The sequence below is a fragment of the Panthera onca genome, chromosome A2 (genome assembly GCF_046562875.1).
Source record: "Panthera onca isolate mPanOnc1 chromosome A2, mPanOnc1 haplotype 2, whole genome shotgun sequence".
NCBI classification, from domain to species: domain Eukaryota; kingdom Metazoa; phylum Chordata; class Mammalia; order Carnivora; family Felidae; genus Panthera; species Panthera onca.
Genome location: NC_138340.1, coordinates 101,197,304 through 101,213,582, shown reverse-complemented (window position 1 = coordinate 101,213,582; position 16,279 = coordinate 101,197,304). Strand labels below are relative to the sequence as shown.

The following is a 16,279-nucleotide window of genomic DNA, read 5'->3' as shown; positions in this document are numbered from 1 at the left end:
ATTCATGCCTTTGTCTTAGTTTCAGAAGGAATTATATGCCAACATCTAGGCAACAGATACCCTTTTCCTTAATTTAAAATAACTATGAGGTTGCACACTACAGTAGTAAATTTGTAATCAACTTAAAGATAATGTCTTAAAATTACAATTAAACATGTCATAACACAAGAAAACCCTGGTAATTACAAATAGTACCACGCTTGCTAGGGTTTTAAACAGTAGTATAAAACTAAGAAAAATCGCCACCCAGTGATGCAAATGAAAACTGCAGTTTGTTTTTGTGTAAAATGAGTACCCTGGAGGATTACTTCAACTTCATTACTGAATGAACGAATAGCTATTACCTTCTTATGTGAATAGGAACTGGTTACAAGGGAAAGGATGTTTTTCTACGAGGCTTTTTTCTCCCCTTTTTCTTATTCAGCACACTCGACATTTTACAAAGGCTAAACGCTTTGGAAACCTTAACAGGGAGAAAGCTTTCTTTCTGTCCAAAAGTGAGCTAATTGTATACGAACAACCCAGATATTCCTATTATCAACAAAGTGCCTAGGCTCTGCTTGGACCCAAAATTTCAAGTCATGGGGTATTGACTTCAGCAATGCCATCTAGTAATTGTCACCTGAAACCTATTTGTGTTAAGCAGGAAGGCCTTCCCAGGGTAAAAGGTCCTCTCAAGTGGGAAAAGAGAGATAATTTATACCTCTAACAACATAATTTACTCTGACCGTTTTAGAAAAAGGTATAAAGACTACATACAATGATAATCTAAAAAATTCTGTAGACTCCATATTGGTAAGTTGTTGCCATAAATATAACTGTTTCTCAGTCTTCACTTAGTTTTATCACTTCCCAAATACAACAAAACCCATCGTATATATTTATTTTCCTGCAATGTGTCTACTGCACATGAGGACCAAGAAATAACCAAAATATATGTGTGTCAAACATGAAACATGTTAATAATAGCATTTCATATCTACCATTTGACCTATTTGACATTTTCCAAAATATTTCACACAGTATGCACTGAAACTAAAGTAGGTATTACATTTGTCAGTGTATAATCACATGATAAAAAAGCGTAACTTAGTGGAACAAATCGGCTTAAAAAAAAAAAAGAGGTTACCACTCCTTTTTCTTTTTTTTTGAGAGAGCGCCAGTGCATGAGGGAGGGGCAAAGGAAGAGGGAGAGAAAGAATCTTAAGCAGGCCCTGTGCCCAGCACAGAGCCTGGTAAGGGGACCCAATGTCGTGACTGTGAGATCATGACCTGAGCCAATCAAGAGTTGGATGCTTAACTCACTTATCCAACTGAGCCACCTAGGTGCCCCTCACCACTCTGTTTTTTGTTTTGTTTTGTTTTTTAATGTTTATTTATTCTTGAGAGATAGAGACAGCATGAGCAGGGGAGGGACAGAGAGAGGAGACACAGAATCTGAAGCAGGCTCCAAGCTCTGAGCTGTCAGCAGAGCCCCACGCGGAGCTCGAACCCACGAATTGTGAGATCATGACCTGAGCCGAAGTCGGATGCTCAACCAATTGAGCCACCCAGGTGCCCCTCACCACTCTGTTTTTAAAGACACCCTACTAGGGGCACCTGAGTGGCTCAGTCGGTTAAGAGTCCAGCTTTGGCCCAGGTCATGATCTCATGGTCTGTAAGTTCAAGCCCCGCATCAGGCACTCTGCTGTCAGCATGGAGCCTGCTTCAGACCCTGTATCCCCTTCTCTCCCTCTGCCCCTTCCCTACTTATGTGCTTTCTCTCTCTCTCAAAAATAATCAATAAAAAAAAATTTTAGCAAAGACAACCTACTGTATTCCTAATAATCTGTCCTAACCTTTACCAGTCAAATCAACTAGGTCCCTAACTGCTGATGCATTTTTTTTTATTTTTATTTTTTTAATGTTTTTATTTATTTTTGAGACAGAGAAAGAGAACGAACAGGGGAGGGGCAGAGAGAGAGGGAGACACAGAATCTGAAGCAGGCTCCAGGCTCTGAGGTGTCAGCACAGAGCCTGACGCGGGGCTCAAACTCACGGACTGTGAGATCATGACCTGAGCCGAAGTCGGACGCTTAACCGACTGAGCCACCCAGGCGCCCCTGATGCATTTTTTTATTAACTGCATAATGTATACCATCCTCCAACCTCAACCTCATTAAGGAGATTACAGTTTTCTGCAATATTTTAAATAGTTTAAAGTGAAAAGTCTGGGGTAGCAAAATTAGCCAAATTTTATGATATACCAACCCTCTTTTACTTAAAAAGCAAAAACAAAGATGGGGTGCCGGGTTAGCTCAGTCAGTTAAGCGTTCGACTTTGACTCGGGTCGTGATCTCGCGGTTCGTAATTTCGAGCCCCACGTCAGGCTCTGGGCTCACAGCTGGGAGCCTGGAGTCTGCTTCAGATTCCGTGTCTCCCTCTCTCTCTGCTCCTCCCACACACACACACCATCTCTCTCTCTCAAAAATAAACAAACATTAAAAAAAAAGCAAAAACAAAGAAACAGAACACTTTCTCTTTGAAACACGAAGGAATACAATGTAAAATTTTTTTTAAAGAGCTTAAGATGTCATTAATGTCTTAAAATTTTAAATGATAATATGACATAAAAAAAAAAAAGATGGATAGCTTGGTGGTTAAGAGGATGAGGTTCTAAAGTCAGGTTGCCTGGACTAATCCCAGATCTGCTCTACATTAGCTGGAAGAACCCAGAAAAGTTCAGTCCTCACCTGTATGTGGATATAATACTATCATTTCATCCAGAGACTTGTTCTAAGTATTTTATACATATTAACCCATTTAATCCTCTCAATAACCCTATGGGGTTCATACCGGTATCACGCTCATTTTCTCAACACCCTCTCACCCCCAGAAGTTAATAACTTGCCCCAAACAGCGGAGGGTGGCAAATATACCACCCCAAAATATGGTGCTTGAGCATAAGGATTATTTTGAGCTAAAGGCACTTGAAAAATAGCAGGTGCAAGGAGGGCGCTCTGACCTCTCCTTTCCTTCCCGAAAGCAGGAGATAAAGCCCCCCTCTAGAAGATGCCAGGAAGAAAGAAGCATTCTTATCACCAGAGGTGGAGAGTCAAGGCCAAGAGAACTCTGTACAAACAGACCCTGTTAAAATAACTCTTATCTTCCTTGAGTCTCCCCACACAATCTACTTTTCCACAGTGGCCTCTTTGTTCAACCTGGTACATGAGCACATGGGTTTTGCCATTTCTTTAGGTCTTCATTTTCTTGGTGGGGGGGGGGGGGGCTCCTGTGTACACATAAAAGCCTGCATGCTTCTCTCCTGTTCATCTGCCCTTTGTGTATTTATGTCTCAGGCCCAGGCACAGACCCTGAGAGGAGAGAGGAGAATTTCTGCCTCCCCTATAATGGAGACTCTGGCAAACTATAGAGCCAGGATACAGAGCCAACAAGTCTGGCTCGAGTCAGGATCTCATCTGCCCTTCACTGCAGTGTCTCTGAGGTGTTCCTGAGAAAGAAGGGAGGTGGTGTGATCAATGAGAAGAGAAAGAAGACACAGGAAGAGAGAGCCAAGGCTGATGCTGGCTGACATCCTCACAACTTCAGGAGAGTAACTAAGCTCACAAGACAGTAGGCACGCAGGGATTTTTCATGGAGGGTGGTGAAGGGGTAGAGCTTTGCACCTAGAGACGGGCTCAACACTCATGGACGCTGAAGGAGAAGAAAGCCTCAGCAGACATCTAGGGGACTCGTCTGGCTTGGGTCATTTGAAAGACGGTGACCACCAGCTGACTTCAAATTACATCACTGTCCTGGAACGATGACGGAAGTGATTCCTCACCATGACTGCCAGGGACACTAACGTTACAGGTGAGGTACGGTGCAGGGACAAAACCCACCCAACTCAGTCCAAGATGGTCCTGGGAAAGCACCCTCCAAACACAGCATGTCAGCTTTTGGGAAAGTGCTCCCTCAGAGCTTAGGTGTATAAGAGGGAGCAGCTAGAACATGAGAGCAGATGAGGGTAATAAAGTGCTGGAAATTCCCTCATGAATTAGCAAATCTGAAAGTTTCTGTGTCTTCCGAGGCTCGGCTAAAAACTACTTCATAAACCAGCGTCTCTTCTAGAAGAGGAAAAGTCCACAGCAGATAAGCTTCAGCTGCTGAGGCAGAAGACACTGGAAACTAGGCCCGTGTTGGGCTAGCTACAACTGAAGCATCCATATGCTTTGAGCTACCAGACAGTGGAGATTTTAGAAGGACCAGCGGCAGGGGGTTTTCAGCTGTGGTTAAAACTTACCTCTGAAATGCTGCAATGTCGCAGGCCACACAGCAATTTCAGGTGCTTCACCAGACAGGTGAAGAAGATATATGAAGAAAATTAAAAGTTGCACCTGCTCACAAAGATGTCTGTGTACTACCCTCACATCCTTTAAATGACTATTTGATTACAAAAAGAGTAATGTTGATTTCTAAACATGATACAAGAGAAAACAGCAAAGCTCTCTGCACATGTGTTAAGACTACAGAGAAACACAGAACAGAGTTTGGAAAACCAGGCTTTGTTGAAGCACATTTCTGAGAGAAGAGTTTTGTGTGAAATGCTTAAAGAAGCAGACCAGAGGCATCCCTGAGGTTTAGTTAGTGAGGCTAATTCAGGAGGTAAGAGGGGAGCAACACTGGCAGCTTTCAAGGAACAGAAGTTGGGACTGATGGAGCCAGTTCGGACCTGGAAGCTGAGGCATAAATTCTTGATGCGATAAGAAGGGCCAGAGGAGCGGTCATGTGTTTGGGACCCCAGTTTATACCCATCAGAAAGTTCCCCAGAAAAACCACTGGCCCTGGTCAAACAATGCCTCACTATTTTGCCTCAGGCACAGGGGATGTGGACAGAGAGAAAACAATGCTGAGCACCCAAATTATTGCCCCTATCCTAGGACATAGGCAGCAGATTCAGAAAAACTGCCAGAAGGGAAGGGGAATCTGCCAGCACTGCAGATCCTGGCCTGACAGAACTTGACTGTGTCAAAGATGGGACATTCATAGGTAACATTTAGCCGCAAGAAAAACTGTAATCTGGTCTTCCAGAGATTAAGGCCTAGAAATGGAAGAGGGCCAGATGGGTGAAACGCTCGTGTCCTTTCTGTGAGAGACCAGATCCTAAAGAGAAGGGCTGAAGAGGCAGAGACCTACCCACCCAAACTTGTAAAAGTGTGGAGAAAGAGGCATGGCATGAACCCAGCTCTGAGAGGGCCGAAGCTGAAAATTCAAGATCACTTTTTTTTTTTTTTTTTTTTTTAATTTTTTTTTTTCAACGTTTTTTATTTATTTTTGGGACAGAGAGAGACAGAGCATGAACGGGGGAGGGTCAGAGAGAGAGGGAGACACAGAATCGGAAACAGGCTCCAGGCTCCGAGCCATCAGCCCAGAGCCTGACGCGGGGCTCGAACTCACGGACCGCGAGATCGTGACCTGGCTGAAGTCGGAGGCTTAACCGACTGCGCCACCCAGGCGCCCCTCAAGATCACTTTTAAATCCAAGGCACCAACCTCCACTTTTCAAGACATGTGAAGCATTTGTCCATGTAAGGGGACCCTGGTCTGACTGGGCCAAGATAGAGATCCTAAGAGGAAGGAAACCAGAATCTGGAAAGAGAGATACCTGAGAAACATCCCAGGGAGCAAATACCCTATGAGTTCATGCAACTCCTCTCAGGGAAAAAGCAGAATTTGGCGGGAGGAAGTCCAGAGTGGGAGAGGATGTGAGTTACGTGGGAACACTGGGTTTTAGCTCATCATCCCTGGGGACAGAACTTCTGGGAAGAACTATACAAAGACTGCAAGTCTCTTCCTCAGGGGAAAGACACACGATACACGAAGGAAATGTTATTTTTCAGAATTCGCCTTGGAAAGAGCATAGTATTTGTTTGAAAGAAATTTTTTTAAAGCCTCCAAAATAGTAATAACTGCAGGTATCAATTTTATAATAGAAAATAAACCAATCTTAACAAACATTTAGGAGACACTATGTAACATATTTCAATTTAAAAAGTATACTTCATTCAGCAAATGATTTATTGGATGCCTAATTTAATTTCAGATGCTAATTTAAGAGGCGAGGTTTGCTGCTATTTATAAAACAGAACTTGACTTTATCAAGGATCATTCAAGACTTTTGGTTTTTTGCAATTAAAAAGGTAGACCAGCTTATCAGAAAAAAAAGAGACGATTTTTACACATATAATTTGAAGGATGCAGCCAAAGTAATATATAAGAAGAGTGTGACTTGACAAAAATATTCTAAGTGACTGGGGAGCTTTATTTTTATAGATTTCATATACATAAATTAATTCAGGTGTTAGTGAGAATTAAAAATCAATCACATAATTTTAAAGTAAACTTTTAAAGGAACAGTAACTCATCCAATTATGATTTTGTTTCTGTAAAAGGCTCACCTAAAAGGACAAATCCATCGGCTTCTGTCTCTGGTACTGTGGGCTTTTTAGATTCCGGAGACTTTCTGAAGAAGTGAAACATTGCTGCTATCTGAAACAGAAACACCACGCAATGTCAGATTCAGAGCAAACTGTAAAAGTCTTAGTAAAATGCCAAACATAAATATATCACAATGATTACTTTAAGGAATTCCATTACCAGACTTAAAAACATAAGCCCTCTCTTGGTGTCAGAAGACAAAAAGAGAAATTAAGGGGCACAGACTTCCAGTTCCAAACCACACGGGCCTTGAATCATGCAACCTCTCTCAATTTCTCAACATGCAGGAAATAACCCAAGAAATTATTATATGTAAAACTAAAATCAACAGGTAACCCTAGGATATGGAACGATCTCACTAACTATAAATCAGACACTGGAATGGGAAAAGAAAAAGAAAACGAAACAAAAACTTGTCCAGGCTTCTTGTCATGCCAGGGTCATAAAACTGAGGCCACCTAAAAAAAGAAAGGAAGGCACTTCAAACATCATCTACAGGTTAGTTACTTGATTCAGACACTCAGGATTGTATCCACTGCAACCAACTTTAAATTCCCATCAATGCAGATCTTTGTGTTGGCAAGACTGTGTGCTGCCCCCAACACACACACACACACACACACACACACACACACACACGCGCGCGCGCCTTTCCTCTTTACACTCAGGGAGGACACCGACTCCTAGAAAACAACTGGGAAAGAAGCTGAAGGGAACGCAGGAGGACACATCACATTCTGAGGACAGTCCCTATAAGCAAAGCAACGTAACAGCAAAGAAAGGAAGTCCTGCTGGCAGTAAGTTCTCCACACTTTAGTTTTCAAATATTCCACCCATACCAGAAAATCAAGCAGGGAGGGCAAATAAAGATCCTATCTGAGCAAAGGCCTTCTAGAAACTAAGTTCTAGAAACTGAGAAGTGTACTGGGGTTTGTGGAGGTTGACACACCCTTAGCTGCAGACCTGGGTGGACGGTAAAGGAGCCGATTTGTTGACAGAAAACATATTTGGCCAAGTTCACTTTTAAAGAAATAAAAACTGGGGCTCCTGGGTGGCTCAGTCGGTTAAGCGTCTGACTTCGGCTCAGGTCATGATCTCACGGTTGGTGGGTTCAAGCCCCGCTTCAGGCTCTGTGCTGACAGCTTAGAGCCTGGAGACTGCTTGAGATTCTGTGTTTCCCTCTCACTATGCCCCTATGCCAACTCATGCTCTGTTTCTCTCTGTCTCAAAAATAAACATAAAAAAAACTTAAAGGAATAAAAACTGGAGAAGAAAGGGGCTCCTGGGCGGCTCAGTCGGTTAAGCATCTGACTTTGGCTCAGGTCATGGTCTCACGGTTCGTGGGTTCGAGCCCCGCGTCGGGCTCTGTGCTGACAGCTCGGAGCCTGGAGCCTGCTTCGGATTCTGTGTCTCCCTCTCTCTCTGTTGCTCCCCTGCCCTCACTCTGTCTCTCTCTCATTCTCTAAAAAATAAAGATTAAAAAGAATTTTTTTAATTAAAAAGGATAAAAATAAAAATTTTTAAAAAACTGGAGAAGTAAAAGACAAGGCATGTGATAAAGAAAACAGTCAGTAAAAGAAAAGGAACAGCCTCTGAAATCCTCAAAGAAAATGCTTACTGGATATAGTGACGGGTCCAAAAGAAAGGTCTGGAGATAGTTTGGCACCCTCAGCAGAGGACAAGGAGATACGGCTTGTGTGGAACTGGTGAAAAAACGAGGTTAGATGCAAAGCAAATGCAGAAGATGAAAAGACAAAGAGTGACATGCTAAGAACAACTGAGTAAGATCAAGAGAAACCTGTGCGAGGAAGAAACGGGATCAGAAGAGAACTGGTTGGTTTACAAGCAGGAATGTAAGAAAAGAGAGCTCAGATTCAAAGCCTTGACAGACTGGAAAAGGCAACTGACTTCCCAACCCCAAGCAGTTGAAAATGAAGCGGAGAAGGCCTCTGAAAGAACAACTGATTAAAACTCAACATTGGGTCAGGATCAAATCAAGAGGACACAACGGCTACACCTGATATTAAACCTCAACGTGGATCAATGTGGCACATAGTAAATTCCTTCACTTGGGATAAAATGTTTCAGGAAAAACAGACGAAAAGGATAAGTCTTCAGCTGAAGGTTGGCAGAAAAAAGGTACCCTCAAATAATTAAAGGGAGGAGGCACATGTGGGGTGAAAAAGATGAGAAATGTAGCAAATCTGAGAGATCTCTAGCAAAAATTGTAGGTCTGGCTATTGACACATGAAGCTGATTGGAATCAAGCTGGGAAGCCAACAAAATTTTTGAGAGCTGTGTGGCCAAAATGACTACTACTAGTCTGGATTAAAACAGGACTATGACTACTGGATTTTTAGGACAACCCTATAGACAGGAAGCTGCCAGAGAAAACTGCTCAACCCCAAAGACATCCTATTCTCTAGGGCCCACTTCAGTGGGCGCCAAGGAAGTTAATGGAAAAGGAAAAAAAAAAAAAAAAAGAGAACAACGGATTGGGAGCCTTTCCTGGGAAGCAGAATCTGGGCATAATTAATGAACATCCTCCAAACCAAGGTGGGGTTCCCCCCAAAAGCCTGCTCAGTGGGATTTCAGAATTGCTACCACTCCATGACGGTTGAGTATCTCCAGTTCCTCCCCTTTCTGAATGGGAGTGGTTTGGGCAGGGTGTTTCCCAGTTCCACCAGAGTGGGAGGGGACATAAGGGACAGGTCTTCTTAATTCAGGAATTCTCCAGACCAAGAGATGGCACAAGAGGGCCTGATGGGACGATAAAGGACTTCAAGCACTGCTGTGACTGAATGGGGCAATTTGGGTTACTTGCCCTTGGGGAGGGGTGAGTTATTTTGCCTACAATGAGAAGAGCTGTTATATGTGTTGACCACAAGTGAGAACCACTGAATCAGTAGGGTTGTTCACTGGCTCTCTGCCTTAGGGAGCCCTAGGACTACAGTTTACTTCCCTCCTCGGAGGTAGGTGTGGCCATGTGGCTTGCTTAGTTCACTGCATCACTGGGGTGCTACAGCAAGGAGCTTTGCGAACACAGAGAAAGAGAAGCCCTTTAAAAAGTGGTTCCTGTTCTAACATATAAAGATAAGTCTTCTAACAGAAGGACTCAAATTTCCAACACTTTTTCGTGTCTGGCCACAAAACAGAAATGGAACGAACGTGGAAATTACAAAAGTGGTTCTGGTAAGCCAGTCTCAACCCCCAAAAGTTTAACTATGTTATTACAAAACCCAGACCAAACTCCGGTAGTGCAAGAATCTCTCTTTTATTTTTTTTCATGTTTAATGTTTATTTATTTTTCAGAGGGAGAGAGAGCGCAAGCAGGGGAGGGGCAGAGAGAGAGGGAGACACGGAAGCAGGGTCTAGGCTCCGAGCTGTCAGCACAGAGCCCGATGCAGGGCTTACAAACCGGAGATCATGACCTGAGCCGAAGTCAAATGCTTAACTGACTGAGCCACCCAGGAGCCCGAAGAATCTTTTTTTAATTAAAGTATTTTGTACAGCAGTTATAACTTAAGTGAAGCATTTAAGTTTTTCATGATCCAAAACAATAAATTTAAACTATATACAGGCTGCATCAGTTTGTTGTTAGTATGATTGATTGGCGATCATAATATTATAGCCCCTTCTTTTAGAACATTATAAACACCAGAAAAGGAGGGATGACTTAGGTTCCAAGAGTCAAGAAACTTCCAGGCAGGGAAGAAACAGAAGAATCAGTAAGAGAAAGGAAACAGAGACAGTATGAAAGAGCTCAGAATGGCAGCAAAGAATAGTTTGCTACAAATATTCATCTGAAACAGCTCTAAAATTCTTACAAAAGTACCAATTACCCTCACACCCATCACTCCACCAGTGTGACCACCACTCAACTCCCTCCTCAGGATGTTTTCACGTGAAAATCACGTTCCAATTTTACAATACAAGTCTTGGGATTCCCTTTTATGATGAACAGTACTGCTGGCACTAATAATTCTTCATTCCACAAGTATCTAAAGTCAGTCCATCCATGTATCTTTATAAAAATCACTCCATGCACGAAAAGACTATGCCCCTGGACACCATGATGTACAATCAAATTATCTTTATCATATGATATTTTTTCCTATCACTGAAATACACAGGTAGGTCCCCACTCCAGCAGCCAGATTGAGTTGTCTTGCTTAAGACTAGAAACGAGGGAGGAAAAGAGGAGTAACTAAAACCCTACTAACGTTTACTGAGCTCCTACAGTGTCAGTCACTATACCAGAATGTCTTACGTGTGCTATCCCGTAACTCAGAGACATCTCGCCATGCACACCCAAGTATTCACAACGTGTAAGCAGAAGAATTGAAGTAGATTAAGCATTGGTCCAAGTTTATGTGGCCACTAAACAGCACAACTAGAATTTTAAACCAAGTCCTCTCGGAACCAAAACTTAAAGTTTTTCATCAACAAAGCCCCACAGACAAGGAGCCCTTCGCACTTAGGAGGCTTGTGTTGGACTTTAATATAAAAGCTCCCAATATTAGTCACATCCATTTCATTAATTCCATTTCTATCTTTATCCATCTCTTCTTTCCCAAGCCTTGCTCAGCTCTAGGTTCAAAAGACATTTACTAATTCCACAACATCTAACTTCAAGAACTTCATTTACTTTCTATTTTATAAACATTTATTAAGTGCTTAGGCCAGATACTGACTGAGCGTTGCAGACACAAGCATTCAACTTCTATCCCGGACGAACAAACACTGCAGCCTCAGCCCACCACATTTCTGAGGCCATCCACAGCAAAAATGAGAGTAATTTAAGAGCCCTAATCCCCAAGCGGAGGAAGCTGGTAACGGTCCTGCTGCCCCAAGCGGAGTTTATGGTAAACCCTAAGCACTCATGCTTCTGATGGACGTGGCCTTCACAGTTGGGCTTCTGCTCGGACTTCCCAAGTATATTCTGGTCTCATTTCCTTCCTTACAATTTTGAATATTTTAAGAATTGTCTATAATAAGTGAACTTTACACTCATAAACAGGAAAAATACCAACATTTATAATTAAAAATCCCTCAGGAGCCAGCAGCAGCATTGTTACCTGGCTGAGCTGGGATCCACGCCAGAGTGAATGTCTCCTAGTTCCCAAACAGGGGAACCCTGGAGCTACTTGATAGAGATGGGGGACAAAGAATTCACTTGCCCAAATCACAGACTGGGAGAAAATACTTGCAAGTCACATATCAGTTAAAGAACGTGTATCTGGAAAACATATAGAACTCTTAAAACTCAGTGACGAGAAAACAACTCAGTAAAAAGTGGGCAAAAGATATGAACAGACATTTCACCAAAGATGGCACACAATCACACGAAAAGATGTTCAACATCGTTAGTCATTAGACAAATGCAAGTTAAAATCTCAGCGAAATACCACTATGTACCTATTCAAATATTTAAAACTTTTTAAAAGGCTTGCCATGCTAACATAAACACACACCTAACATATGACCCAGACTCTCTACTTCCAGGTATTTACCTAAGGGAGCTGGAAACATATGTCCACACGTGTCCACAAAAGTCATACAGCATTTTTAGTAATAGCCAAAACCTGGAAACAACACAAATGTCCAAAACCAGATAAATGGCTGAATGGTGGCATATCCCTATTACTGTTTAGCAATAAAATGGAATGAAGTCCTAAGATATGCTACAGCATGCATAAATCTCAACACAATCATAATAATAATGATAAGCTGAGTGAAAGAAGCCAGAAAAAAGAGTTCATATTGTATGATTCCATTTATATGAACTTCTAGAAAGTGCAAACTAATGTGTAGTGATGGAAAGCAGATCAGTGATTTCCTGGGGAATGGGGACATACAGGGAAGGGGGAGAGGAAGGAGGGGTTATAAAGAAGCATAAGGAAACTCTGGGGGTGATGAATATGTCCATTATGGTGATCACAGGGATGGTCTGAGGGGTACCAACAGAACTCAAAACTCATCACACTGGACACTCTCAATATGTGCAATTTATTGTATGTTTATAAAATACCTCAATAATACTATTTTAAAAATTCATTATTAGCACAATATTCTAGATGTCATATAAACGTTCAGTTCACAATGATTTGGAAAATCATCTCAAATCACTTAAACCACTGTGTGTGTGTGTGTGTGTGTGTGTGTGTGTGTTACAGATAGTCTTTGTGTAAAAAGCAAAATGCTTCTTTTCTCTATGCATTCACACAGGACTGAAAAATAAAAGGACAGTGTCTTCACTTCTAATGGTATACAGAGACTGCATATAAAAGGGCTAGCATGATCACTAGGCAAGGCAGACCCTATTGTTCTGAAGGGGCACAGGGCAGGGTAGGTAATGTATTTATTTTTTCCTATTATTTTAAGTCTTACCTTTTAAGTAGTATTACCCATGACAAAAGATTAAGGCAACATGGTTTTCTCAATCTGATGATCTTCTTTCCATTTCAACAGACTTCTAAATAATGTAAATACATCAAATAGACTATAGTTCCTATCTGTGACGGATCAACAACAGCCATGTAACTGTAAGAAGAATAACATACAAGTTTCCCCTGCTATCTGAAAGTAGAGTGTTTCTATGAAACCTTTCATAAGCCAAAATGGCATAAAGTGAAGAAGCCATCGCCATTAATTTACATGGAAAATTTTTTTCAACATTCCCAGACCCTAAGATAACCTCTCTTGGGCTTTTTTTGGATACCTTAGGATACATCTTGCTAAGGCACACACAGAATAAATGCAGATGAAACCCAGATGTTCACGGACTCAGTTCAGAGCTCTGGTGGGCTTGATGCTGAGATTCTGTAGTGCCCAGGCAAGGAGCTCGGCAGGGTCACTCTCGCTGCTTAGAGTGCACACTGCCTCTAGAATAGCCCGTAGTAAACAAACACTGAACATATTTTCACTTTTCTCCTTTTCTCATAGAAGTGAAAAATCCTCTTCAGATTTGTTTCAAGTTAGCGAAAACGAGTACTAAGGTAGGTCTTTCGCAAGAGCAACAGCAGCATGCATAATATGAACTTTCAAAACGCAGGGGATACCTGTATGGAAGCCCGCGTGCGCGCGCGCGCACACACACACACACACACACACACACACACACACACACTGTTTTTTCTTCATATTTGCTCCGGAAGGATTCAAAAAGGATCAGTGAGAATTACAAGAACCCTGCTGGACTTCACAAATAGGTAGCCTTGACTCCCAACTTCACCTGCTGGGTACGGTACAGACACAAACAAGAAGAAGGAAGGTCTTTCCTGTAAGAAGGGTCATGATGAACAAAGAGCACAGTGTGTTTAGAGGACAGCAAAAGGAGTGACCTCAACAGAGGCATGTAGATAAGCAGCAGAAATCAAGACTGCAAAAAAAAAAAAAAAGACATCAAGAAATCAAGACTGCAAAAGAAAGGCAGAGACAAATGACTGAAAGGGCTGAAAAGTTAAGAAAATGTTAGACTATCCGGAGTGGCATATCAGTGTTTGTTTAATGTTACTGTACAGTCTAGGATCTTGAGGAAATTAGTGTTTCAGAAAGATTAAGTTTAAAATGATATGCTGAAGAGGCTGATTGAGAGCACGGAGTTATAAAGTTAGAAAGTTGTAGCAAGAAGGGAATGGATTAGGACAGGAGACATCTGAATGAAAAAGAAGGGATGTGCAGAACTATGGAGCAGGGCCTAGGGACTCTGGACTCTACAAAACACAGAGGGAAAGGAATTAATACAAGGGGACTGAAAGTTCAAGCCTGACAGACTGAAAAAAAGTGATAGAATAAGAAAAGTAGGAAAGGGAAGCTCATTTTAAAAGAAGAAAACAGAATGAATTCCATTTCAGACAAGTCAGATGTAGGGAACCAGCGACTGGTACAAATGTAAATATGTAAAATGCAGTCAGGAAAACAGGACCTAGTGCCCCAGAGAAAGGGAGCATGTAGCACTTAAGCATGTAAGTGGTAGCTAAAATCAGGAACATCAGTGTTATTACAAACAGAAAAATGTAAAAGTTCAGGGACTAAGATCATGATCTCTAAGATCTCAAATTATACTATGAAAACACATCCCCTTAATTATCACCAAAGTGATGTGTACCCTCCCTTTTCTTCAAATTTTCAAAAACATACTTGGCTGTCTTATCAGGACTTAGATGTTAACTCGACTATATTGTTTCACGTTTCAAAACTGCAGAAATGACTGACCTCTTCAGCACAACCCGGGGGTGGTAAATTCAAATGCCAAGCAGCTAAGTACGCATGAAGCCAGCCTCCTGTGAGACAGAAGGAGTTTGAAGAGAGCGTGGGCCCGGGCTCCCACAGGCGCCTTGAGAAAAGGAGGGAGGGAAGGGGAGAGATGCCCAGGGAGCCGCGAGGAGGAGCCCTTCACCAAAACAAGGCTTGTGAGGGCTTGAGTCAGGAACCAGGGGAAAAAGCTTTTGAAGGTTTTGAACTAGGAAAGCCTGGAGTCCAATTTGCACTGGCTGTTATGGGCAAGGCTAAAACAACAATAACAACAGTAACCACTACAAACAAACACAGGACCAGGCTGAAGCTGTGGCTGGCTCATCTCTCCCCCATGGAGAGGATCTCAAAGCATCTAGAAAGCTCTCTCCTGAAGATCTAAAGCCACCTCAGTCTGAAGGGCCCCTGTTAACACCTGTGAATGGGCCCAGGAGGCTGGGGTTACCTACTGCTGCTCCATCTGGCCCAGTCCTTAGAGAACCTTCTAGCTGAATAGACCTCAAGCAGCTTTTTAATATGTCATTTTAGCTGATATGATTTCCTTGTAGTTATTTAATAATCTGTTTTAGCATCTTTTTTGTATATTCTTTACAGTATGTCTCTTTACTGTATTTATTTTATACTACTTATATCCTTTCTGTAGTTTTCCTTGTTTCTTTAAAAAAGAGAACAGGCTTGTTAATTATGAAAGTAATTTCTATTTTGTGTGCGGAGAGGAGACAGGCATGTTTATTCTTAGAAAACAAAAATACGGAAAAATATATACCAAACCTAATTGTTGTTGCTACCAGGATGCATGGCCAGTTTATATTCACTTTATAGTTCTTTTGTGGTAATTGCATTTTTCTATTTTCTATTAAAAAACAAAACAAAATAAAACACATGGGGCGCCTGGGTGGCTCAGTTGGTTGAGCGTCCACTTTGGCTCAGGGTCATGATCTCACGGTTCGTGGGTTTGAGCCCCGCGTCAGGCTTTGTGCGGATAGCTCAAGAGCCTGGAGCCCGTTTGGGCTTCTGTGTCTCCCTTTCTCTCTGTCCCTTCCCCCACTCAGGCTCTCTCTTTCATTCAAAAATAAATAAAAAATTAAAAAGAAAACCACAACAGAAGGCACCTTTGGCATTTCCAATCACAGTTCCATGTAGGAATGTGGGCCCAGTATCACCGAGTCTGATATTTCAAGAGAAAGCAGAAATCAGATTATTTTGGGAAAAAATCTACTCTTTAGCTGATAGCAAGAAACTCAAAATATGTAAAAATACTCCAGAGACTGAATAAATCTTCCACAAACTGGATGTGGACTTCAGGTGCAAAAATTTAAACCTAGGCCAGGAATGGGCTTAATAGCTTGCATCTGATCAGTATAAAGAAAAATTGTGAAAGGATTTGGAATTCAGTGAATATTCTGGCTAGCTTATCCATCTGGGTTATTGTAACCTTTGTTTATCTTTGACTAGGTTATATTACAACTCTGTAGGAGGTAACCTGTAGAAAATGGATAGTCATGCAAATAATTCCTGTCCACAGAAATGTATCTGGTAGAAGGCAT

General features: G+C 41.9%; 1 protein-coding gene across 1 annotated transcript in view; it reads right to left on the bottom strand.

Annotated features, from left to right (window-relative positions):
• UMAD1 (UBAP1-MVB12-associated (UMA) domain containing 1) overlaps positions 1-16,279 on the bottom strand; it is a 217,823-nt gene that overhangs the window by 189,234 nt on the left and 12,310 nt on the right. Inside the window, exon 2 of the mRNA XM_060633899.3 lies at positions 6,437-6,527. Within this exon, the coding sequence (XP_060489882.1) occupies positions 6,437-6,518 (82 nt within the window). The 5' untranslated portion in view covers positions 6,519-6,527. The remainder of the gene's footprint in view (positions 1-6,436; positions 6,528-16,279) is intronic.